Consider the following 25,948-nt stretch of genomic DNA (forward strand, 5'->3'; position numbering starts at 1 on the left):
TTCTGTCTTATAATTCACCACATTCCGATCCATTAGTCGTTCCCTTGCTTTTCCCAGATGGAAAAACAGGATGGTCATACAATATGAAACACACGAACACCAACACAGTATTTCAGGGCAAAATTAGCGATACGTTCCAATGTATTTAACCCACTTCTGTCATCTCAACGTCTAATGCAACATTACATTATAAATGCGTATCTAAAAGTCAAAGCTAATCGTCTCTATTAAATCGAATCAAGAAAAACTTGGAACGGAACATATGCAAGGTCTCATTGATCACGTTCAAAATTCAAATATCAATAATTCAGACATTCAAAATAGGTAAAGCAGTAATATTACCATCATCATATCAAGGTAGTCCAAGAGCATTGCAGCAGTTAGTTCTGGATATTACCATTGCATCATGATATATCGTTCGGCCAGATTTATTTATTACAATGATGTGCAATCCACCATGGCCAGAAATCCGAAGATTCTTGAAAACAATGCCACCAGCTACATCGGCTCTAGATATTCCGACTTTGTAAGTAGATTGTTTTATCAGAAAGCCTTAATTTTATTGAAAGAACTCAAAATGGTGTTCGCTCAAAATCTGAGCATACACTTACACGATCGAATTTCAAAAACGGGGTTTACCTCACATGCGTTTATTGATTACTTTACAAAAAAAATATTAACTGCTGATGATGTAGACCGTTTTGTCTGTGCTGAAATTCCAAACAGAGAAACCAATCCTGAGTTATGGTACAAAGTCATTAAACACATGTCTCACGGACCTCATTTAAAGGATTCGGCATGTTGGACAACAGATATGACTAAGGCTGGCTTTCCAGATTATCGACTAGATAATCGTCATGAACAACATACTTATGGAAAGAAAGATGGAAAAATTGTGATGATCGATAATTCAGTGATTGTACCATATAACCCGTATTTGCTAAAAAGATCCGATTGTCATATTAATGTCGAGTATTGTGCATCAGTGATGAGTATTAAGTACATCTACAAGTATATTCTTAAAGGGCACGATAGAGTACGTGTAACTTTATCAAAAGAACAAGCACAGGACGAAGTTCAAGCATATTTAGATACTCGATACGTTAGTACAATGGAAAGCGGGTGGCATTTAATGGAATTACCAATGCACGGACAAAGTCATTCTGTAGAATTATTACCGGTTCATTTACCAGGACGGAATATGATTCAATTTAAAGAAGGCGAAGTAGCAGAAGCTTTTACAAGTAGCAAAAACAAAAAATACAAAATTAATGGCTTATTTCAAACTAAATAAAGACGTAAATGCAAAGGCATATACGTATGCTCAAATTCCTCAACATTACATGTGGCAAAAACAAAAAAGAATATGGCAACTGAGAAAAATTAATTGCAAAAGTGTTGCACGATTAAATATTGTATAACCAAAAGATAGCGAACGCTTTCATTTAAAATTGTTGTTATGAGAATCGAAAGGAGCAACCTCGTATAGAGATGTTCTAACTATAGATGGAAATACGTACGGTACCTTTCAAGAAGCGGCTCAAGCAGCTGGATTATGTAAATCGGACGACTATATGTACGAAATGATGTCTGATGCCACTTCTGTAATGATGCCTGACAAATTAAGACACTTCTTCGCATACTTAATTATGACAGGTGAAGTTGATGCTTTACAATTATGGGAAATGTTCAAAGGAGCATTATCCGAAAGATCAAATGAACAAACGGCTCTTTCAATCATCAAAGAATTGTTAGAAGCAAAAGATTTAACAATGCAACAATTTGGACTTCCACAAGAAATTAACGAATCAGAGGTAAAGAAAGAAATAAAAGCAGATGAAGATGTAACAGTGGAAGACCACAGAAAAATATATCAGGAAATGTACTCACAATTAAACGATGATCAAAGATCCATTTTTGACACAATTCAAAAAAGTGTCCTCGGAAAAATTAAACAGCGATTATTCATCATAGATGGACCAGGTGGAACAGGGAAAACATTTTTGTATAAATGTTTACTCCATTATTGCAAACAGATATTCAAAAACATTACATCGATAGCATGGACAGGAACAGCAGCAATTCTTCATCCATATGTTAAAACAGCTCACAAAACGTTTCACTTACCTTTAAATATCACAGATGTTACATTGAACTGGAAAAAGAAGATGAAACAAGAAATGTAACAACAAAATATTTCTTTGGGACGAAGCATCAATGATCTCACAAACAATATTAAATGTAATTGACAAAACATTTAGGGACGTTTTTGGATCTGAAAAACCATTTGCAGGAAAAACCGTTACACTGGGAGGTGACTTTTTAGACAAGTTCTACCAGTAGTCAAGAAAGGAGGCTGAAAGCAGATTTACGATGCATGCCTGAAGAGTGGACCTTTATGGTCTTTATTCTAACAATTAAAATTAAGTAAAAATATGCGAGCAATAAAAATGCAAATGATTTTGCAAACTGGCTATTAGACATTGGCAACTTTAAAATTCAAAATTTCCAAATAAAAGAAGACTTAATATGTAACAATCTTATTGAAGAATCCCTTAGGATTATCAACAGAAGAAATGAGTACACGTGCAATCCTAGCAGCGAGAAACGAAGTCAAATAAATTAATGCAAAAATTGTCTTATCGGTTACAAGGAAAGTTGATTAAGTGCATATCAATAGACTCTGCTGAAGCAGTTGGTGGTGATGGTGCAGAAGATGAAAACATCAACCTGCAATATTCTGTAGAATATCTACAAGCCTTAACACAGTCCGGTCTCCCACCAGCTGAATTACTGTTAAAAGAAGGATGTATCGTAATGTTATTGCATAATTTATGTATGAGTGATGGACTATGCAATGGAACAAGATTAGTTGTATTAAAAATTGGTCGAACGATTCTATCTCTCTATATATAAAAGGAAATCCTGGAATGGAAAGGAAATGCAAAGCTATGATACGTGATAATCTCGAAAGACATCTAAAAGACCCGCGAGACCAAGGAGACTTGCCACGGTGCGTCTCGCGGGGACCGTAAACATGAGACTTGGTGCCAAGAAATTGTCCCAGGGCCGTAGCAAAAAGGACAGCGGCTGTACAGGCTTTAAAGAGATCGAAGGGCAGCGCGACAGCAGCTATAACCCCCTCTTACGAACGCGAGCAGCGTTATACATCCTGCAAGAAAGAATTCAAACACGCCCGGGGCCAGTAATAAAAGACAGGTATTGCTTTAACAACATCACGCGAGACCAGGCAGTGAGCCATCATTTAAAACAAGTCAACAGACCTCTAAGATAGCAGTTGTTGGATTGCTTTTGGCAGGCAAGCATCGTGTGCTACCAGCTCTTAAAACGACGACATGCGACAGGCAGAAGAGGCAGCTAGCAAGCAGCAAAAAGACAGCAAGTTATCCAAAGGCATATCCTTAGCGTACGTTCAGCCGCAACACCCTTCACAACACGAGCAGTATTCTACGTCTGGGAAGAAAGAGGTGCAACCAGGCACGTGGCCGAAAATAAAGGACAAGTATTGTTTTTACAAAAGTTTTTAAAGTAAAAGTGAAAATAATGCATATGTAACAATTCACAAGAAAATAACAATCTCTTTACTTAGGCAGGCAATCTACAATTTAAAGTCATCCCTGATGAATGGGAACGTGGGAATGAGGGGTCCTTTCATCGGATTAGTGCTATTTCAGATGTGGAATGGCAAAATGGGTGAGGCAGCTTGATGAATGAGGTCTCCAGGACTTAAAACAAATCCAAATCATATTATGTGACATCATCTAATGTGAAATTCTACTCCGTACTTCTAGAATTTTTATTTTTATATTGTATTGAGGATTTATTCTGTTCTATGTATTGTACTGTACGGCTCAGAATTAAAAGACAATGAGTAAAATGACAAAGAACTTCATAAAGACGTTTACAAACGTTGATCAGGTTAGAGACTATGAAACCAGCGAAATTAGAAAGGTTAAAAAAAAAAACAAAAAAAACGGCGATATACACATGTGGAGAAAGTTAAAGGATACGAAAGTAGGAAAATTAGTAAATATAAAAAAAAGAAAGTAAAGATCGCAGTAGCGCAAACAAACAAACTGCCTCATTTAACTATGCACCAGTCTAACTTTGGTTTTGCACAATAATTACTACACTATTGCACCTTAACACTTAATTCTACTTTATTCACATAATTATACTTATTATACTTATTTATTATGTTCTACTATACTGTTATCTTTCAATCTATGACTTTTTGTTAATCTAACTGATATTCTTCTAACTTTGCACAGTTTTTGATAAGCGGATCAGGATGCATTTCACTGCGTGTTGTCCTGTATAACTATGCATGTGACAAATAAAGAATCTTGAGATTTTCAAAAACGGAGTTTACCGCACATGCATTTATTGGTTACTTTGTTAGTGTATATATATTTATCTGTCTGCTTATTTAAAAAGCTAAATTTACTCCAGGAGTCAAACGTTCTGTCTAGCCCTTGTACAAAAACCTAGACAAAAGCTGGGGTATCACCTTGGTAACCCCATGTACTTTTGGAACTGTGAGAGGAAAATAGCATGACTTTACAGACAGGAGTCCAATGCAGAACTCTACTTACTTTTTTACTTTGTAAAAAAAAATTGTTAACTGCTGATGATATAGATTGTTTTGTCTGTGCTGAAATCCTCAACAGAGAAACCTGTCCTGACCTCATTAAAAAGATTCAGCATATCGGGACTGGCAAGATTACAAATATTGTTTTTACAGAAGTTCTGAAATAAAAGTGAAACTAATGAAATAGCAACAATTCAAAGAAAAGAAAAATCTTAAAAGTGTGTATCCGGAAAACCAACCACGGGGGTTGGCGAGCGAAGCGAGCAGGGGGCAAAGCCCCCTAGTCATGTAAAATTTTAACAGGCGACAAAAAAGATAATATAATATATATTCCACGAATAACATTAGACATCAAAGGAGACCTTGATATGCCATTCATATTAAAACGTTTACAATTCCCTGTTAGAATAGCATTTGCTATGACAATTAACAAATCACAGGGACAAACATTCGAAAAAGTTGGTTTATTTATAAGAGACAAAGAAACAATATTCACCCATGGACAGTTATACGTTGCGTTGTCACGATGTAAGTCCAAAAAAGGAATCAAAATTCAATGCGATCTTGAAGAAAAAATAATTCAAAATATTGTTTTTTACCGAAGTTCTAAAATAAAAGGGAAACTCATGAAATAGAAACAATTTCAAGAAAAAAAAAATCGGAAAAGTGTGTATCCGGGAAACCAAACACAGGGGTTGGCGAGCGAAGCGAGCTGGGGGTGTAGCCCCCTAGTCATATAAAAAAAACATAATTTTATAGACAGCATTTGCTATTTCCTTCTCTTCCCAATCCTTTTGTTCATTTCCTTAATTCTTGTTACTAAAATTATTAAAGTATTCTGTTGTTTTTATGTAATATTTCACTTTAACTACCTTTTACGTTCCTTAATAGCCTTTTTAATTTCCAGTTGCTCATATGTCCTGATAACCTCAGTAGTTTGTATCAGAATTAAAAAAAATGTGCTTTTATACTGATGTAGTTATTTATTGTTTAAACATATTCATTATTTAAGTAAATTATTTAAGAACTAGTCATTTAGCCCGTTACAATAACGGGTGCTAGAACAGTAGTGCATAAACATTAGTAGGAACAGTCTGTATTAAATGGCAAGGGATTTTGACCTCATTCTTTTTGTTGGTCATATTTTTCTTTCTTTCAGCCTTTCTTTTGTTGATGTTTACTTGCTGAGCTGACCGTTCTTTGTGGGCTGCCGCCGTGTATTGTGTGTCTTTAATTTTCTGTGACAGTAATACTGTTTTGTACGGCGTTCGTAGATAATTTAGTTCAAATGGCTCTGGAATATGTGAAGAGCAACAAAGGTGCAGATCTTTACGCGCGCCTTTATTCGCTGCGCCCAACTGAGGTCGCCCTTTTGAGGCTCACCTTTTTGTGCACGCCCTTATTGAAGGATGCCTGTACGCGCTCTTATTGAAGGATACTGTCTTGTACGTCCGCTGGCTTGTACGTCCGTAATATACCTTTAATTTTCTCTGGCGGTAATACAGGCGTGCACGTCGGCAATATGTCTTTAATCTCCTCTAACAATAATACTGGCTTGTATGTGACTGTAATAAGCGTCACTGTATTGTGTACCTTTAATTTCCTCTCGCAGTAATACTGGTTTGTATTTCCGTAAAACGCCTCTAACTTTCTGTGACAGTAATATCGCGCATCGCACTGTGCCCCTCGCATGCGCACTTCACCAGAAGACACCCACACACGGACACCTGGATGCACATAGGGATTTTATATATATATAGATGTAACATACTACTATGTGGGTACAGGCATTATTTTTGTACAGTTTTTAACTGATTATGTTGGTAATTACTGTACATTTTTTTTTTTTTAGAACACAAGGCTTTCTTAGTTTACTATTAACATTGGAGTGAATACTTTAAAAACTCTTTGACTGTTTTGAGATTACTTTATTAATATTTTGGTTACATGCATTAATATTTTGGTTACATGCATTCTACAAAACATCGGGCAATTTTACCTCATAAAGAAGGAATGTTGCCTAAGGACTTTGGAAATTAATGTCACTACCCCTTCAAACTGAAGGTAGGCCTTCAAAACCTACAGTACATCACCTCCTCCTTTACCCACAGAGTGCCAAATGATGTTGCAGGGTTCTGTGGCTACTCGGTTTGCCACTGGAGTTCTCTAGCCATACTCTGTTGTACTCAAGACACATAGGAAGCATTAGTCACAATCATATTCAGATGTCATTTACCGTAAACCTTTGCTTTGTAAAGTAAAATTGTATTTAATTTTTTTTGTCTGACACAGCAGCTTACAGTTACAGCCAGTATTGCACTAGTTCAGACCTAGAAAATGTTTTCGTTTATGAAACTGGGTCATTCAAAAGTAATACAAGATCTGGAAGACTTATTGTTTGACTCTATGGTAGAACTGCTGTAAACTGGTTAAATGTATAGGTTCTGTTTTGTGTGTTGGTGCAGAGGACCTGCAGAAAGGTTTATCTGACACTAGATTGATGGTCTGCAGTATTGTGATCATACGCAAAAATGATAAACTAATAGAACCTGAATATACCGTATTTTTTGCACCATAAGACGCACCTAGGTTTAGAGGAGGAAAACAAGAAAAAAAATATTCTGAACCAAATGGTGCACTAATATGTTTAATAAAATATAGCAGAATAATATTTCAACCATGTAAATTCAACAGCGGTATTAAGAAACATCATCACTGTCAATAACAAATAAGGAGAGACTTTAACGTTCAAGCACTCTTCTAGTTTTATGGAAACCCTAAGAACTCCTCATCGCTAGTGTCAGAATTTATTAAGCTCAGTTGCTCACAATCACTTTGCAGGAGCACGTACCTATCATCACGCGGCATAACCTGTCTAAAGCCACCAGTGGACAAAGCACGTTTGGACCAATGCTCCCTGAAGTTATATCTCCAGTCTAGTCCCATCTATATTTGTAATGCCACAAAGCCCTTCATCTCGTGTTTTGTTGTGGGTTTGCAGTTTGAAAAACGAGAATGCGGTGCAAGCACAGCCCTCGATTCAAAAAATTGTTCTGCATACCTGTTTGTCTCGTCTGACAGTAGCTGAAAGGCAGCTTCAGGAAAGAACAGCCTGAAGTAGTCCAGCGGCTGGTAATCTGTCGAGTCCAACAGCACGCCATACTGTCTTGTGAAGTCCGGTAGCCAGTTTGGCTCCCACGGATCAATGTCTAGGTATTCCTCCCACCCGAACCTTGCCATAGGTGCATTGGCTGCACGAATATGCTCAGCTGGGGTGGCATTGGCTGGTGTCCAGATCAGCTGATGCCAGTTCCTCACTCTCTTGTTCGATCTCCTGATCACTCTTAACAAAATCAGATTCTGAAAAATCAGAGTCTGACTCAGCAATAATGCGCAAAACATCGTCTGCTGAGTATTTTATTTTCTGCACTCGCTTCACTCCCACATGAGATGTAGATGCCATCTTGCCTTTGTTTATATTTGTTTACATTTCGCAACTCACGCACACGCAAGGATTAGATGGCGAGTCAATGAGTCTAACATTCCTCCAAGCACAGAGGGAATGCCTGTAACGTAACTGTGAGTTTTGTTGCCCTCTAGCCCTGGATGTCGACTTCTATCAGGTAGTACACATCATGGTCTGTGACGTAATATTCACTCAATAAGACGCACAGACATTTCCAACCTTCTTTTGGGGGAAAAAAAAGTGCGTCTTATGGTGCGAAAAATACGGTAGTATCTGAAATGTGAGAAATGATTTTTGGATAAGCCAGAATATTTTTGGAACAAAGTACTCTGGGCTTATGAAAGATACTATACTTTTTGCCATACTCATAAAGGGGTATATTTGTAGATAAACAGAACTTTTACATTTTTAAGCTTTTAGTATATTTGCTTTGGAGATTGCTTTGTAGCCAGTGGCACAGGGAATATTCTCTTAGTGAATGAATGGATTCAACTGGATATTAACAAGTCCAATTTATTAAAACAATTTAAACACAACTTGTAATCGGCTGAATAGTTTGTCAGCAGTGAGATATTAAAATCTTAGAATGATCTTTACAGTCCTCAAATTTCAGTAGTATTGAAAAGAAATTTTGTAGACTGCAGAAGCTCTGTGAAATTATTTTCTCGTTTAAGTAGAATGTGCTTTTTGACCAGGGTGCCTAATTGTTTGAATAAAACTGATGTTCTGGTGTATGTGTCATGTGTATGCTGTTATTATCAAAAACAATTAGTCTCACTGTAACTTTTTGATTATTTTTACCTCCAACTTTAGACTTTATTTGCAGTCTTTTTGTGTCCTATGCTGACATTCATCCAGTAGTTGATGGGGTCTGTGAAAGGGATAATTGAACTTGGAAAATTCAAATAAAGAACTGTTTCCCGCAGGGGCACATGCTCACCTGGCAGCATATTTAAATAAAAAATGAAGTTGTGTATAAGCTATAAAGTAGTAATATTAAAGAAAGACATGTTTAGCTTGTTATGATGTTGGATTACACCTCCAAAGTGAAACTATAAAGGAAGTCTAGGGAACAGCTCAATGTTGTAGAATGGTCTCTGTTGAACTTACTGAGTTTATTTTTATTTTTTATTTTTATTTTTATTTTTTTTAAACAGTTAACATCTTCTTTGCTGGGAAATATCTGCTTTGGATTTTCAACTGAAAAGTCTACTACTTTGATCCCTCTGCCAACTTGCCATGTATACACAGGCAGCATAAATCTATATAAGAACAGCAGATTAAATTTATGAAAAGCTAATGTACCAAAATTCAGTATTACAGTAAACTGGAATCATAATCTAACAGCTTATAACTGTGTAACGTCAGTGTTCTCTTTATACATTTCAGAAAGTACCCTATAACCCTAAGATCAGACTAACAAAATATATTTTATGCTTGTTTGAGTATGCAAACACAGCACTTTTCTAGCATTCCATGGCACAAATGCTAGCCTGAAGGTAATTTTGCAATGCATAAACTTCTACAAAGTTGCAGGTACACAGAAATCAACGTCTGCGTTATGAAAATCCATGCAAACAAGATTCCTTCTATCTTAACTGACAGCTTTAACCTTTCTTTGCCCCAGTCTGTTTCATTATCCCCCTCTGTAATTTTTCTTTAGGCAATTATTACAGTACCTTGGGAAGATAGTGACCTACCTAAATGCCTGTCCTTGAGTAGCACTTAAACTAGTCATAATGAGATGTTTTTGGTCATGGTACCTATTATCTCCAGCCTCTGTCCCCAATGTAGGATCTCTCCAATTTATTTCAATAATAGTTGCATGGAGAGTGCTGTATTCACTGCCTTGCATGCTGCCATTTCTCACTTAGACATTTCATGTTTATTTTTCATAGACTGAAGCTAAGCATTACACATTATACAGGTCCATTCAGGTTATTCTAAGTAGTCTATTACTCTCTTCCCGGATAACTATTGAACCGTTTATAAAACATCTTCGAGTAATACTATGTACAACCAACAGTGACCTGTCTGCCTACAGCAATTATATAATGGAGCTGGTATTATGATGCCATTTCTGTAACTTCACTCTTAATAGAAATAGTTAACAGTTTTACATTTCTGGACAACCTGATCCATGACAACACAATCGGGTCCAGTAAGGAAGGCTTACCAGTACCCCTTAATTCCTTTGGCATTGTCTTGTCAACACATTCACAGCATTTTCTGTACATGAACTTTAGAAAGTTTTTATTTTCCAAGTTCTGGTGCATAGTCATTCAACAGCTTAAGCGCTCTTCACAGGTTGTTGAAGATAGCACATGCAATTGTTGGAAATTATTTTTCATCAGTTGAGTTCAGTTAGAGATTGTTCCCTCAGGAAGGCAGCCAAGAACCATAGTCAACTAGGTTATTATTTTTTTTTTCTCCTCTTTTCCTCTCTTGTCCTTTTAAGGTCATGCCACATTTGATGACTTCTCCGTAATCTTAGCCAGTTAGTTAGCTGTGAACTCCCTTGACATACTTGGCAACACAACTTTAATTAGTCCACGACTCGCCTTGACAATATCAACAGATTTGATTTTTGTCTTTAGTCATAGTGATGGGCTGTGTGTGCATGTGAACTGATAAACAATGAATGTTCAACCGAAAATACAGTGCTTATACTGTAGTGATGAGGAAAAAGGACATGGATGGTTTGGACCTCTGTGAAATTTGTATTTTACATACAGTGATAGAATGGAAAAATATAAAAAGGGACGATTACAGCATCAGTTTAGTTAGGCAGCATGCTGGCTGTGAGAGAAAAAAGGGAGTGCTGGACTCTGCTGGAAAGTTGGTATGCAGTATTCTAATTTGACATTAACAGCAATATTCAGTCTTGTAAACTGGCATATATGTAAAAATAAGTAAAATACATTGTATTTAAACCCTGTATGAATAGTTGAGTGGTAACAGATATAGATAAGGTGTAGTAGTATATGTCTACTTAATCTCTGTACATGTATGCATTGTACTAATAAGGTAGAAAAATAATTACAAAATGTATTAAAAAGTGTATTCCTATTATTGTTTGTTTATTAGGCACATATATGTTTTTGAAGAACAAGATGATCTTGCAGACCAGAGTGAAGTATTAGTTGTTATTACATAGATTACAAATTGTTTCAGTTAAATATGTTTACATGACTGAGGAAGGCAAATACTATTTGAAAATTACTTAACATTTGCAAACATTAATTAATTTCAGAACAGTAGGTAGTAATGGGCACAGGGGAGGTGATGGTCCTTTTCTTCTCACACTCACACAGGTACTCGCAGATATGGTATGAAAACAAATGCAGACATGAGGAGTATTGGCAAACTTCATGCATATCCTCTGCCTCCAAGGCCAAAGCCCACTGCTGTGCTGTGTCGACCTATTTCAAATTATTGTTTTTGAAATAGATTAAAGTGTTTTTAGTCTATATTTCTAATGAGCCTGATTTTTTTTTTGTTCTGTTCTTTACAGTTGTGAAGCTGATCCTTCAGCTTTAGCTAATTATGTAGTCGCTTTGGTGAAGAAGGACAAGCCTGAAAAGGATCTCAAGGCACTCTGTGCTGATCAGTTGGATGTCTTTCTACAGAAAGGTGACTAAACTGTTTTAAGTTCTATTTCATAGTACATTTTATTTTGATTTAGAATGTTCTTAAATTTGAGGGTCAGAGCTTCTAATCATTACAAAAGCGCTATACTATAAACACTATACTATATTAAAAAAAATAGAGTTAAGTGGTATCTGGAAAAACAATGCCATCTAATGAGAGGATTAGGAAAAATTAGTATTCTGGATGCCCAAACTACAAGATTTTTATTTCCGGAACAACCAAACTACAGACTCGCAAAGCCCAGCAGACTACAATATGTTTTATATCTTTGGTCCTTGCAATATTTTCTTAATCAAAGAAAAAATGATAAAACCAAAAAACCCAGTTCTTCCCCCATAATCTTGACGTGAGAGTCACTTTTAAGGACAGCGGCTTATGGCATGCCAGACTGTTTTGTTTACTTACGGTATGAAGCCTGTTTGGAGACTACAATGCAAAACACGTACACTGTCAATGACCAAAATGCATTTATACTTGCGGCATCTCATTTTATCGATGCAAGGTCATTCTCTTACAGTATTTGGTCATTCTCTTACAGTATTTGGTCAATGTTGCATACCTAACAACTTCACAGCGCAGTCCGAGAGTCTTCTGATGGAAGAAGAGTTGTGTCAGTTATACTCATTAACCAAGAGCAGGGAAGGGGAGTACGATATTCTGATATAAATGTGACCTACAGCACATGACGAACAGATGAATTACAAATATTTCTGCATGCCTTCAATGCTCTTTGGTGAACTGTTGTTTCAAATTCAGTCCTTCGTTCATCATTCTGGCACCCACATAACCAAGCTCTCCTCAAAATTTACCACACTGCGCAATTATGTCTTTTTAAATAGCAAAGTAGTTAGATTTTCCAAGAGACAAGATAACTTAACCCTTCTTTTTAGTTAATTTTTGATTTAGTTTTGTCAGTTACTATAATGTATTTTGTGATACTGCTTTATAGGAACATATAGTTATGAATTATGCATTAATTCTAGTTGTAACACAAAAACGTTACTGCGAATAACTGCACATTTAATTACATTTACTGCATTTTACTTTGTGTACTCAGTGTATTTTGTAAGGTTTGTATTTGTATTTACCTACACAGCACACTGTGTGCCTGAATTCGGTTAAGAGCTCTAATTAATAATTTGCAGTGTCTGTTGCCTGTGTTGTGTTTTTGTTCTGTATTTCTTAAAAATAGTTCACTTTGAATTTACTTTTATTAAGAAACGTGCAACAAAATATATAACATTTACAAATATGTTATGGTTAAAAGACCTACAGCTTAACTACAAAACATAATATTGTGGTATAAACATGAAATGAGAAACATCATTTGATATATATATAGTGTGTTGTTAAAGTTCAGATTCTGAAACTCCTAGGTCATACATATTCTAAAATGTATAACTCCTCGGGTGAACAATGTCAGGTTTAGCTGAAAATAAAATATTTGAAAGAAAGAAAAAAAGCCCATGAGTTATGATTACATAGCTTAGTTCTAGTGTGATCCTTTAGAGAGGAAAGTGAATAATATTACAGACTAGTCCTTGAGAATTGCAGTCATAACTTCTGCTTGAAACAAATGAGCAAACATTTTAAGGGTCTCCAGCAAAAATGTATACTGGCATGTACATATTTCCCAGTTGTATTGCTGTGGGTACCACAAAGCATCCACATTTGCAGATTCACACTGTGGTCAACTGCCGGTGGTCAGCCACAAACCTGAAATGTCTGGCTAAGAAGCAGTCTCCTTACAGTGTAATAGGAGAAGTGCTTATCTAACAGCCACACAGATACCACTTCTGAACACTGCAAGAGGAGTAGTTTCTGGTGATGCCAGCTAAACTGTTTTTCTCTCAAATCCCACGTATTCGGTGCATCTCCACCACTATACCAGAATTTCTAAGGTGGCATGTTTTAGAAAGCACAGAGTATGGATAACTAAAGTTTACCCCCATGGGCAAGATAATATTTTAATTTCGGATGGATTCAGTCAAAAAGATGGATTCAGTCAAAATAAAATGTGTGAAGATAGTTATATCCAAGTAAAATAAGGTGAAAGCCAAAACTTAGACAGTAAATATCCAGGGCTACTTAATGATTAAATAGTCAATCTTACATGACACATCTAGGTAACAAGAAACACCTGGCATCTTGTCATGTTCCAGTACTTTTTCTCACTTGAAAAATGGGGGTGGTTTTATGTTTAACATTTACATCTACATCTAGATGTAAATACCAACGAAGGTCTTCTTATCTTAATCTTTTGATTTCACATATAACTGTCTTCAGTGCACAGCAAAAACAAATTAATTTGCCTTGCTGTTTCAATACTTTCAGAGTGGACAGTAACTGTTAAATCAGTCAATTTTGTCAGTGGCTTTGATATGTACAGTTAGGTCCATAAATATTTGGACAGAGACAACTTTTTTCTAATTTTGGTTCTGTACATTACCACAATGAATTTTAAATGAAACAACTCAGATGCAGTTGAAGTGCATACTTTCAGCTTTAATTCAGTGGGGTGAACAAAACGATTGCATAAAAATGTGAGGCAACTAAAGCATTTTTTTAACACAATCCCTTCATTTCAGGGGCTCAAAAGTAATTGGACAAATGAAATAACTGGAAATAAAATGTTCATTTCTAATACTTGGTTGAAAACCCTTTGCTGGCAATGACAGCCTGAAGTCTTGAACTCATGGACATCACCAGATGCTGGGTTTCCTCCTTTTTAATGCTCTGCCAGGCCTTTACTGCAGCAGCTTTCAGTTGCTGTTTGTTGTGGGCCTTTCTGTTCTGTTTTAGTCTTCAACAAGTGAAATGCATGCTCAATTGGGTTAAGATCAGGTGACTGACTTGGCCATTCAAGAATTTTCCACTTCTTTGCTTTAATAAACTCCTGGGTTGCTTTGGCTGTATGTTTTGGGTCATTGTCCATCTGTATCATGAAACGCCGCCCAGTCAATTTGACTGCATTTAGTTGGATTTGAGCAGACAGTATGTCTTTGAACACCTCAGAATTCATTCGGCTGCTTCTGTCCTGTGTCACATCATCAATAAACACTAGTGTCCCAGTGCCACTGGCAGCCATGCACGCCCAAGCCATCACACTGCCTCTACCATGTTTTACAGATGATGTGGTATGCTTTGGATAATGAGCTGTTCCACGCCTTCTCCATACTTTTGTCTTGCCATCATTGTGGTAGAGGTTGATCTTGGTTTCATCTGCCCAAAGAATGTTTTTCCACAGGGTTTTTTAGATGTTCTTTAGCAAAGTCCAATCTAGTTTTTCTATTCTTGAGGCTTATCAGTGGCTTGCACCTTGCAGTGCACCGTCTGTATTTACTTTCATGCAGTCTTCCCTTTATGGTAGACTTGGATATCGATACGCCTACCCCCTGGAAAGTGTTATTCACTTGGTTGGCTGTTGTGAAGGGGTTTCTCTTCACCATGGAAATGATTTTGCGATCATCCACCACTGTTGTCTTCTGTGGACGTCCAGGTCTTTTTGCGTTGCTGAGTTCACTAGTGCTTGCTTTCTTTCTCAGGATGTACCAAACTGTAGATTTTGCCACTCGTAATATTGTAGCAATTTCTTGGATGGGTTTTTTCTGTTTTCGCAGCTTAAGGATGGCTTCTTTCACCTGCATGGAGAGCTCCTTTGACCGCATGTTGTCTGTTCACAGCAAAATCTTCCACATGCAAGCACTACACCTCAAATCAACTCCAGACCTTTTATCTGCTTAATTGATAATGACATAATGACGGACTTGCCCACACCTGCCCAAGAAATAGCTTTTGTGTCAATTGTCCGATTACTTTTGAGCCCCTGAAATGATGGGATTGTGTTAAAAAAAATGCTTTAGTTGCCTCACATTTTTATGCAATCGTTTTGTTCACCCCACTGAATTAAAGCTGAAAGTCTGCACTTCAACAGCATCTGAGTTGTTTCATTTAAAATTCATTGTGGTAATGTACAGAACCAAAATTTAGAAAAAAGTTGTCTGTCCAAATATTTATGGACCTAACTGTAAATTTTAATGCATAATTATTTTTAGACATCTTCATAATTGACTGTTCTTGCTGGACAACCTATGGTAATTGTAAATTCAATCAAAAACCATACCTGCTGATCTATTTCACAACAACATGGAATTTAATTATCCAGCACCTCTGTAACAGAAATATTGTTTTAAATGCTTATGTTGCTTCATTGCTGTTCAGCAACCACATTTAATGATTCATGTTAGTTTGTATCTGTAAATAATATACTGAAGACAGAGTTTTTGTCTGGTTTCTCTTATTTGAAAACACTGTCATAGCTATAGAATGTGCAGACTTCTGAAGGGGAAGAAAACATCACCAAACAATGTTAGGTGGCATGATAACTTTGGTAAAAGGAGAGGACTTAATAGTTTCCTATAGTAAACATTGCCCCAATTTTCAAAATCACATTTAGTAGTACTGCTGTAAGAATCCAACGTCATGGATTTGAATCCCACTTGTGGTCTTTCACTTTTGTCTTTTCTTCTTGGTACTCCATTTTATCTCAAGTAAAATTAATTTGTGGTGATGAGTTGTAACTGTTCGCTTACCAACAACCACTGCTATGTTTAAAATTGGTTCACTTTATCTCAGCATGAACCTTAATGACTTTACTACTAAGTACCTCTTTTACTGATTGAAAAGTGCTTCAATGTAGATCTAGATTATATAGTGTAAAAGGCGATATATAGCGCCTGACCCGGCACAGACTCAGGCAGAGGCACGTACTTAAATAAAATGCTCTTTATTATTTCTTCAGCCGTGGGGCACGCCTTCCCCGTGTCCCACAGGCCCAACACAGTCCCAAATACACTCACAATCTCTCTCTTTTCACCTCAGCACCACTACTCCTCCTCAGGCTTAGTCGTCCTCCTCCCGACTCTGGCTCTCTCGAGTGGTGTTGGCTTGCCTTTTTTATACCCCACCCACATGCGTTCCAGGTGCTTGATTACCTGGTCCTAATTGACCTTCCGGGTGGGGCTGACGAGCCGACCAGCTGGGCTGGAAAGTCCATGCAGCTCCCCCTGGCGGTCATCCAAACCCCCAACCAGGCTGTGGAGGACTCCATCTCCCATGGAGCCTTGTGCCAGGTTGGGGAATCATCGTCCACCAGGGAGGCTGCCACCAAGCATCCCGGGGGAGGTACTGAGCTGCCCATGGTGGCTCCCCCTGTATAGATGCAGCAGGGGCGTCCCTGCCGGGCATGGGACCCGGCTGTCCTTCACATGGCCCCTCCCTCAGATGAGGCTTCTGGGGCTCATCGCCCTGCCCTGCGAGGGCCGGTCCTCTTCAGGATAGGGAGTCGGCATTCTTGGCTCCGTTTCTGCGGCCTGTGAAAATATAATCAACAGGTCTGGGGGTGCTGCCCCAACGTCCTTGCCACTCGGACGTCCTCACTGGACAACACCTCCAGACGTGGCCACCGCGGCCGCAGTTATAGCATGCCCGACCCCCTCCAGTTCGACCCTTGCGGGCGTGGAAGCAGGCAGGAAACTCCTGCCCCATAGCCCGCTCTGAGGAGGGCTTGCGACGGTTCCGCCTCTCTGCAGCGTAGCCCTCCCGCTGCGTTAAACCAACGGGCTCACGCTGCACCTTGTTAGGAGTCCCCGACCTCTTTATCCGGGTCCTCCTCTTTCTTTGGGGTGCACGGACGGTCTGAGTCCCCTTTTGGGAAGAAGGGAGACCCCGTGCCGTCTGCACCCCTTTAGACGGCCGTAAGACAGGCGCGGGCAGTCGGGGCGGAGTTGTTTGGCAGCTGATATTCACCAACTGCCTCCCCGCACGCTCTTCTGCCACGCCGTCTGTCATCACAGCAACGTCTTGTGTTGAGGACGGAGTGGCCTGGCAAGCAGCACTAATCATCACTGCTGCCGCTGCGCACCGCCCTCCTTCCTGTTCGACCCAGGCTTTACCTACCCTGAGTCGCTGCGTCCTGCAGGCTGGAGGGTGACGCTCCACGTGTCTGAAGCCATTCAACCAGGGCTCCGCACGGGCCGCCAAGCTTCTTCTCAAGCCCCTCCTTTGACTCCTGCAGGACCTTAAAGACATTAAATAAGGACTGCAGGGCGAGGACAACGGATTGCACCTCCCCTGTAGCCCAGGAAAAGTTAATAGTATCGGTCGGCGGTGGACTAGGGCTCCCCTTGTCCTCTTCCGCCGACCGCGAGCCATCCGGAGGCTCGGGGAGAAGATCTGTCAGCCCCGCCTGCGACCTTTCCTCGGCGGGCTACTGACACACGCCCTCCCCCCCTTCACCCGTTTCCAAAAGGAGCTCCTGCTCCTTGGGCGGCGACACCACGTCGGGAAACACAGCCGGGCTTTCCTCCTCCTGCTGATCAATCTGGCTGAAGGGTAGACACAACCCAGCCTCGCGCTCACCTGAGCTCTCTTCGCCGTCACGCCACAGACAAACTTCCTCTGGCCAGCAACGGGTGGTTCGCCCCTCGGCGCTTTGGAGGTAGGTTGACGCGAACGCGGAAAACCCTTCCCGCGGCCCATCCCCTTTGGGCTCGTCACCTACCTCCGGCTGCAACCTGTGAGGCTGGATGGCTTGGCGGCATCTGGCGGCTGGCTTCTGTGTCCTCCCGGCTTTCTTTCTCTCCATTGCGCGGTGCCTTTATTATTTCTTTAGCCGTGGGGCACGCCTTCCCCGTGTCCCACAGGCCCAACACAGTCCCAAATACACTCACAATCTCTCTCTTTTCACCTCAGCAGCAGCAGCAGCACCACCACCACCACCACCACCACCACCACCACTCCTCCTCCTCCTCCTCCTCCTCCTCCTCCTCCTCCTCCCGACTCTGGCTCTGTCAAGTGGTGGTGGCTGGCCTTTTTTATACCCCACCCGGAAGTGTTCCAGGTGCTTGATTACCTGGTCCTAATTGACCTTCCGGGTGGGGCTGACGAGCCGACCAGCTGGGCTGGAAAGTCCATGCAGCTCCCCCTGGCGGCCATCCAAACCCCCAACCAGGCTGTGGAGGACTCCATCTCCCATGGAGCCTTGCGCCAGGTTGGGGAATCATCGTCCACCAGGGAGGCTGCCACCAAGTGTCCCGGGGGAGGTACTGAGCTGCCCATGGTGGCTCCCCCGGAATAGATGCAGCAGGGGCGTCCCTGCCGGGCATGGGACCCGGCTGTCCTTCACAATAGGTTTATAGTGTCATTATCACTTGTACTGAATACAGTGAAATTGTTACTATTACTATTTGCTAATCAGCATGCTGGTGTTTTATTATCAAGTGTCAAATAGGAGCATATAGAAGAATTTTAGAGTGAATTAATTTTGTTAAATAAGATAAGCACATTAAATTTAATGCATAATTTAAACTTAACTATAATATACATTCCACCACATACAGCATAATAGCCTGAGTTGTGTTTTTGTCATATATATGGCAAAGCTGCTGCTTTTGGTTTTAAGGTTATATTTACTTATTTTCATATGCTTTCTTTTCAGAAACAACTGGATTTGTGGATAAGCTTTTTGAATGTTTAACCACAAAACATTATTTAGGAAATCAAGATCAGTATGTAAAAGAAACGGCAAAGGAAGAAGTAAAAGCAGTGGATGTAAAAATGGAACATGATCGAGATGAGGTGAGAGGCTGAATTTTTTTTCCCTCCTCATTGCACTGTATTTATTAAGAAAAAAGTAACTCTTAACATTCACAGTTCCCACTCCTTCCATTGTAACTATCTCAGGAATGAAAATGGAATCTTCTTTCATCCAAATTTTTATACCAGGGGTCTTCAACTACATCAACTGTAGTTAAATCATTTGAAAACAAGTCCAGTTTCTTTTTAAATCTGATATGCCTTTTAACAAGATCGCCGACTGTTTTGTCCTTACCTTGCAAACCATGATTTAGTCCATTTAAGTGTTGGAAAATGTCATTCAGGAAGAACACTTCTGCCATGAACTTCTCATCCAACATGTTAGATATGAATTCCTCTGCTTTTTTTAAGATAAGCACTGTGGAGAAAAGAAAGAATCTCTTGGCAGAGTTCACAAACTCTTAAGTGCATTACCCTTACTTAGCCACTTAGGTTCATTATGCACAAGTAAATTTATTGTGCTTTGTCTGACATATCAGGCCTGAGTTTGTGAGGCGTCAACATAACACTGTCCATTCTGTGTTGTTTTTTTTTAACTCATCACTGAGTTTTCCACACTGAACATTTCGATACATCAGGCAATGTAAAAATGTAATCTGCAGTACAAGTTCAGCCAGACAAGCTGACAGACCCTGTACCCTTCCCACCATGCAGTTATCTGTTACTAGCAGATTTACTCATTGCAAATCTAGTCCATTTTCATTTAAAAAATAAAACATTTTCTGAAAAATAATTCCCCCAGTTTTCTGTTCCTCCAATGGAATTAGACTGAGCAAGTTCTCGTGAAAGCACTCCTCATCGAAAAATCTCATGTACAAATACAGTTGTGTAATGTTGAAATTACACAGTGAAATTCAGTGAACAGCTAGTGACAATACATTGGCCTTTTCATATGTACCTTTCCTATTAAGTTATAGGACCTGGTATTAGATTCTTCTAGTTAACTAAAGTGAGACTTCATACTAGCAGTATAGCATTAAATATTACAATAGGTATTTCATTTAATAATGTTAATGAAAGTTTATGTGGAAGTTCCCTTTCCCATCATTCCCCAAGATTATCTAGAGTTATACTCCTTGAAATACTACCCATATTTTTTTTTACAGGTAGTGATGAAATGTGAGAAATGTTTGGCAGGGTGCACTTGACAAAGTTTCTAACATTTCTATAGAAACAGCAGTTTTTTGCTTGAAGATTATCTTTAATACACTGAAGTTTAAAGGACATGTACATGATGTTTGTATAGAAATCTTTAAAGTCCATATAAGTATTCCATAAATGCAATACTTTGTAGATTAAAGAAGGCTGTCTTAGAGCATGGGTGCAGTAGACAAGAACATTTGTGTTTTCAAATTATGTGTTTAGTATTTTTTTGAAATTTAAGTTTTTTTTTTCACAATAATGGTGTACATTGTTACCATAGAAAAGTATGCTCTTAAATGAAGCATTTTTTACTAGTTAAATAATTACTGTGCCTGTTCTTTCTGTTTAAAATGTGGTTTTGGACCTCTTGTCTAAAAATGTGGATAAAATGCCTTGAAACTTACAAAATACTGATTTTGGAGTGGCAAAGTCTTCAATTTCAGATGGCATTCTTTCTGTGTTTCTGTGACATGTTTATGATATAATAAAAAATTTGAAATAATACATTTTATAACATAGTTCTGGCACTATTCTGAGATAGGCATACATTCCTGTTGACTTGTCTGTTCTCAGCAACCATTGTGGTATAAGAAAGGGGTTTTAAAGCAAATAAGGAAGTATAAATAGCATGAGACAATGCAATTGTCAGAATTTGTTTAGCACAACTTCTTTCCTTTCTTCTAAAATGGTTTGAAAATACAGTACGTGCATCTGGGATGTGAAAATAAAATGAAAACGGCAAATGTTTAATCATGATGCCTTGAAGTTGTTGCTAAAATGAACAAATGAATTGAAGACTGCAGAAAGCTGGTCTATTAGTTTTTGGCACTCACTTTTCCAAAGTCATCTACCTGCAGCCTAAACCTGGCATCACATTTCATGACATCTAGTAGGAAAGGATGTAAAACTTGGAAGACTGAAATTGTTAATTAAATCTCTGAGAATGTCAAATTACATGACTAGAAATATTTTTATTAGCAAAATGAATATATAGATAGATGAACAGCATTTTTGTAGGGTGGCACAGTAATGCAGTTATTTGTGCTGCTGCCTTATGGATCTAACATCCTGGATTTGATTATCCTGCCCTTGATGCTTAACTATCAGACCTCATTTTAAAATAAAGTGGCTTATGAAGATTATCTGCTTTCCTTAATGCGCTGCATTCTTAAAGATGCACTCCTAAACAGTCTATCATTATAGCAGTATGCTTTAAAAGCACACTTTAAAAATTTTAATTATCTTTTTAGTAATCAATCAACTTTGTATTACAATGTTTTTTTTTATATTTATCTTTTGGGATTCTTAATTTTATTCAGTTAACTCCACTTATTCAAAATAATATACTGTAATATAACTCCCTAATTTCCATTTAATAATTTTATTCTGGAGCTGTGGTGTGTTATAAGATTATTAAAGTTATATATTTATTTATTTACAGCCTGTTTCTAATTTTGAAGAGGAGCGTGACACAAGAAGGAAAAAAAGTCCTTTGAGAAACCGCCCTGACTTTAATGAACTACGGTAAGTATAATCCAAAAGTATTAACTCTACTTAAATTTTCCTAAAACCAACTCTTCAACAGATCACTGTATTGCAGTCTAGTACAAGAAAGCATTATAGTTTTGATGGTTTTAAGTGCAAATGAGCTCATGCTTGATTTTGCATTGTCCACAGCCACAGGAAATTTGAAGGATGGGAGTTACTTTTGGTTGTACAGTACTGTGCAAAAGTTTTAGGCAGGTGTGAAAAAATGCTGTAAACAAAGAATGCTTTCAAAAACGGAAGTGTTAATCATTTATTTTTATCAATCAACAAAATGCAGTGAATGAACAAAAGAGAAATCTAAATCAAATCAATATTTGGTGTGACCACCCTTTGCCTTCAAAACAGCATCAATTCTTCTAGGTACACTTGCACACAGTTTTTGAAGGAACTCGGCTGGTAGGTTGTTCCAAACATCTTGGAGAACTAACCACAGATCTTCTGTGGATGTAGGCTTCCTCACATCCTTCTGTCTCTTCATGTAATCCCAGACACACTCGATGTTGAGATCAGGGCTCTGTGGGGGCCATACCATCATTTCCAGGACTTCTTATTCTTCTTTATGCTGAAGATAGTTCTTAATGACTTTGGCTTTATGTTTGGGGTTGTTGTCCTGCTGCAGAATAAATGTGGGGCCAATCATACACCGCCCTGATGGTATTGCATGATGGATAAGTATCTGCCTGTATTTCTCAGCATTGAGAACACCATTAATCCTGACCAAATCTCCAACTCCATTTGTAGAAATGCAACCCCAAACGTTCAAGGAACCTCCACCATGCTTCACTGTTGCCTGCAGACACTCATTATTGTACCGCTCTCCAGCCTTTCGATGAACAAACTGCCTTCTGCTACAGCCAAATATATATCAAATTTTGACTCCTCAGTCCAGAGCACCTGCTGCCATTTTTCTGCACCCCAGTTCCTATGTTTTCATGCATACTTGAGTCGCTTGGCCTTGTTTTCACGTCGCAGGTATGGCTTTTTGGCTGCAACTCTTCCATGAAGACCACTTCTGGCCAGACATCTCCGGACAGTAGATGGGTATACCTGGGTCCCACTGGTTTCTGCCAGTTCTGAGCTGATGGCACTGCTGGACATCTTCCGATTTCGAAGGGTAATAAGCTTGATGTGTCTTTCATCTGCTGCACTGTTTCCTTGGCCGACCACTGCGTCTACAATCCTCAACGTTGCCCGTTTCTTTGTGCTTCTTCAAAAGGGCTTGAACAGCACATCTTGAAACCCCTGTCTGCTTTGAAATCTTTGTCTGGGAGAGACTTTGCTGATGCAGTATAACTACCTTGTGTCTTGTTGCTGTGCTCAATCTTGCCATGACATGAAACTGTCTTCCACAACCTCACCTTGGTAGCAGAGTTTGGCTGTTCCTCACCCAGTTTTAAGCCTCCTACACAGCTGTTTCTGTTTCAGTTAATGACTGTGTTTCAATCTACGTGTGACATTGATAATCATTAGCACCTGTTTAGTATAATTGGTTGATCATACACCTGACTATAATCCTACAAAATCCCTTACTTTGTGCAAGTGTACCTATAAGAATTGATTCTGGTTTGAAGGCAAAAGGTAGTAACACCAAATATTGATTTGATTTCAGATTTTACTTTTGTTCGCTCACTTTGCATTTTGTAATTTGATAACAATAAACAATCATCATTTATATTTCTGAAAGCATTCTTTGTTTACAGCATTTTTCACACCTGCCTAAAACTTTTGCACAGTACTGTATATTGTAGGCTTTATTGACAGTTTATTATTATTTTGTAAATTTAACACTACTGCTGTGTATTGATAAATGCTAGTGCCATACAGCTTTAGGGGCTTGGCTTCCATACTTGACGTAATTGTTCTTTGTGCTGAAGATTGCTTAATCATCTTTGTAGACAAGGGTTTCATATCACATTCTAAATTTGGCCATGTCTACTATTTATTTCCCATACATACATTTCTATGATTAGAAATTACATCATTAACTGGTCTAATCTAAAATACAGTTATGAGGAAAACATTTGTGAGCCCTTTGGAATGTTCTGGATTCCTGTATAAATGTCTTATAAAATATGATATGACCTTCATCGGAGTCAATTCGGGTCAAGACACTCGGAAGCAGTATTGGGTGTAAGGCAGAAACTGTTTTTGAATGGGATGACTGTCAATTACAGAGGTCACTCATCCATACACAAAAATATATCTACTTGTGGAGTTTATTTTCAGTTGCCAGCTAAACTAAAATTTTATCTGTCTTGGAAGGAAAACTGGAGTACTAGGAAAAGACCTTTCAGGCAACCAAAGATAATCTTTTGAACTTGAAAGTGATTGCTTTAATGTTAGTAAAGTAATTTATGAAAGTTTAAATCCATTCTTGGTATTCAAAAGTAGTTTACATTCCCAGAAAAGATGTTTACAGAACATTTTGCTTGTCAGTTAAAATGTTGTATGGTCTTTTGTTTAGTAATCGTGAAGACAAAAGAAGAGATGATCGGAAACGCAGAGATGGCGACAGGCCACATAAGAACGCCGACATTTACAGAGAGAGGTATGATCGACGCAGAGGTTCCAGCAGAAGTAGAAGTCGGAGCCGCAGTGGCAGCCGAGGGAAAACACTGGACAAAGATCATAACCGTACCAAAGGTAACCTTACACTTTATCTTAATTTTATTAAGTTACCTTCCAGTGATTGTAAATAGAGTGATACGTATTTCTTTTGTGTTCTTATGTTAAGTTTATTTAAACAGAAATTAAATACATATTTACTATTGCTCAGATTTCTGTTGACAAAGGAATAAACCAGCAAGGAGGAATAAACTATGCAGGAAAGTAATTGATATTGCTATTCAAGTAGCGATGTAACAGTTAATGAGAAGGAATTTCACCACATCATTTAAAAAGAATGGCTATATGATCATCATACATAATTTATCTTAATATGTGCATGTAATAAATTTATTCATTCACTTTTTGTTTTTTATTTATAAGTAACATGTAATAAATACTGTCAGAATCAAATTATAAGTGTTTCACTAAACAATGACAGTATTCATAAATTATTTCCATCAGCTTTGTACAGCTACTTTTGTAACTAGAATTAACTCACATAGATACACAAGTTACTTTGTCAGGTGTCTGATAATTATTAATATGGGACTATTTAAGCAGAATGGTAACACTTAATTTAAAAAAAAATAGTCTGCCATTACATCATTTATTTCAGATTATCCGTTTTAAAAAAAAAACAAAAAAAAAAAAACATTTGTTTAGGTTTCAGATAATTTTGCATAAGTAACCAGAATGCCACAATTTTTTTTTTTTAAATTTATTTTATTTTTTTTTTGCTAATTCATTTTTAGGAGCCTATGCAAAGTGCATGTTTATGTATCCCTGTGCTTCCACTAAATTATTTGATATACCGCAATATATAGTCAGACCAGTCTGTCACATCATTCCATTTCAAAGCAACATTATGACCTGAGCCCCATTAATTCTGGCCATAATATATGTTTTGAAATGTTGTCTCATAATGTTGTCTCAGAGATGACTGTAATGCAGATAATGTTTCCTTATTGGGGAGTTTTTTTTTTTGTTTAGGTTCCTGCATCTGCTTTCCATGGTATGGTTTATTTGAAGGCATTTAACGTTCATAGCTCTACATCTTATGTATGAAGCAATGGCGTTTTATTTATAGCAGTCACAATGTAATAGGGATCTTAATAGATTAACCTTTTGAGAGGCTAGAGAGTAGAGACAGTACAGATAAGAGCTGAGCAGGATCCTGTGTGTATGGAGTGGAGCGTCGGACTACATCTTAGCAATAGTAGGAACCATGACTGTGTGCAGCAGAAGAACAACTGAGAAGTTGGGAG

The 25,948-nt window shown here is 38.3% G+C and overlaps 1 protein-coding gene across 3 annotated transcripts in view; it reads left to right on the forward strand.

Moving 5' to 3' along the window:
• The window catches only part of rbm27 (RNA binding motif protein 27), a 124,978-nt gene that overhangs the window by 15,337 nt on the left and 83,693 nt on the right, over nt 1-25,948 (forward strand). For 2 of the 3 annotated variants that reach the window (XM_051933462.1, XM_051933464.1), the window contains exons 2-5: nt 11,593-11,711; nt 19,228-19,367; nt 21,970-22,052; nt 24,541-24,719. In XM_051933462.1, coding sequence (XP_051789422.1) covers nt 11,593-11,711; nt 19,228-19,367; nt 21,970-22,052; nt 24,541-24,719 — 521 coding nt within the window. The remainder of the gene's footprint in view (nt 1-11,592; nt 11,712-19,227; nt 19,368-21,969; nt 22,053-24,540; nt 24,720-25,948) is intronic. The other variant, XM_051933465.1, reaches the window with a different exon arrangement.

Source organism: Erpetoichthys calabaricus, chromosome 11, assembly GCF_900747795.2.
Source record: "Erpetoichthys calabaricus chromosome 11, fErpCal1.3, whole genome shotgun sequence".
Classification (NCBI taxonomy): Eukaryota; Metazoa; Chordata; class Cladistia; order Polypteriformes; family Polypteridae; genus Erpetoichthys; species Erpetoichthys calabaricus.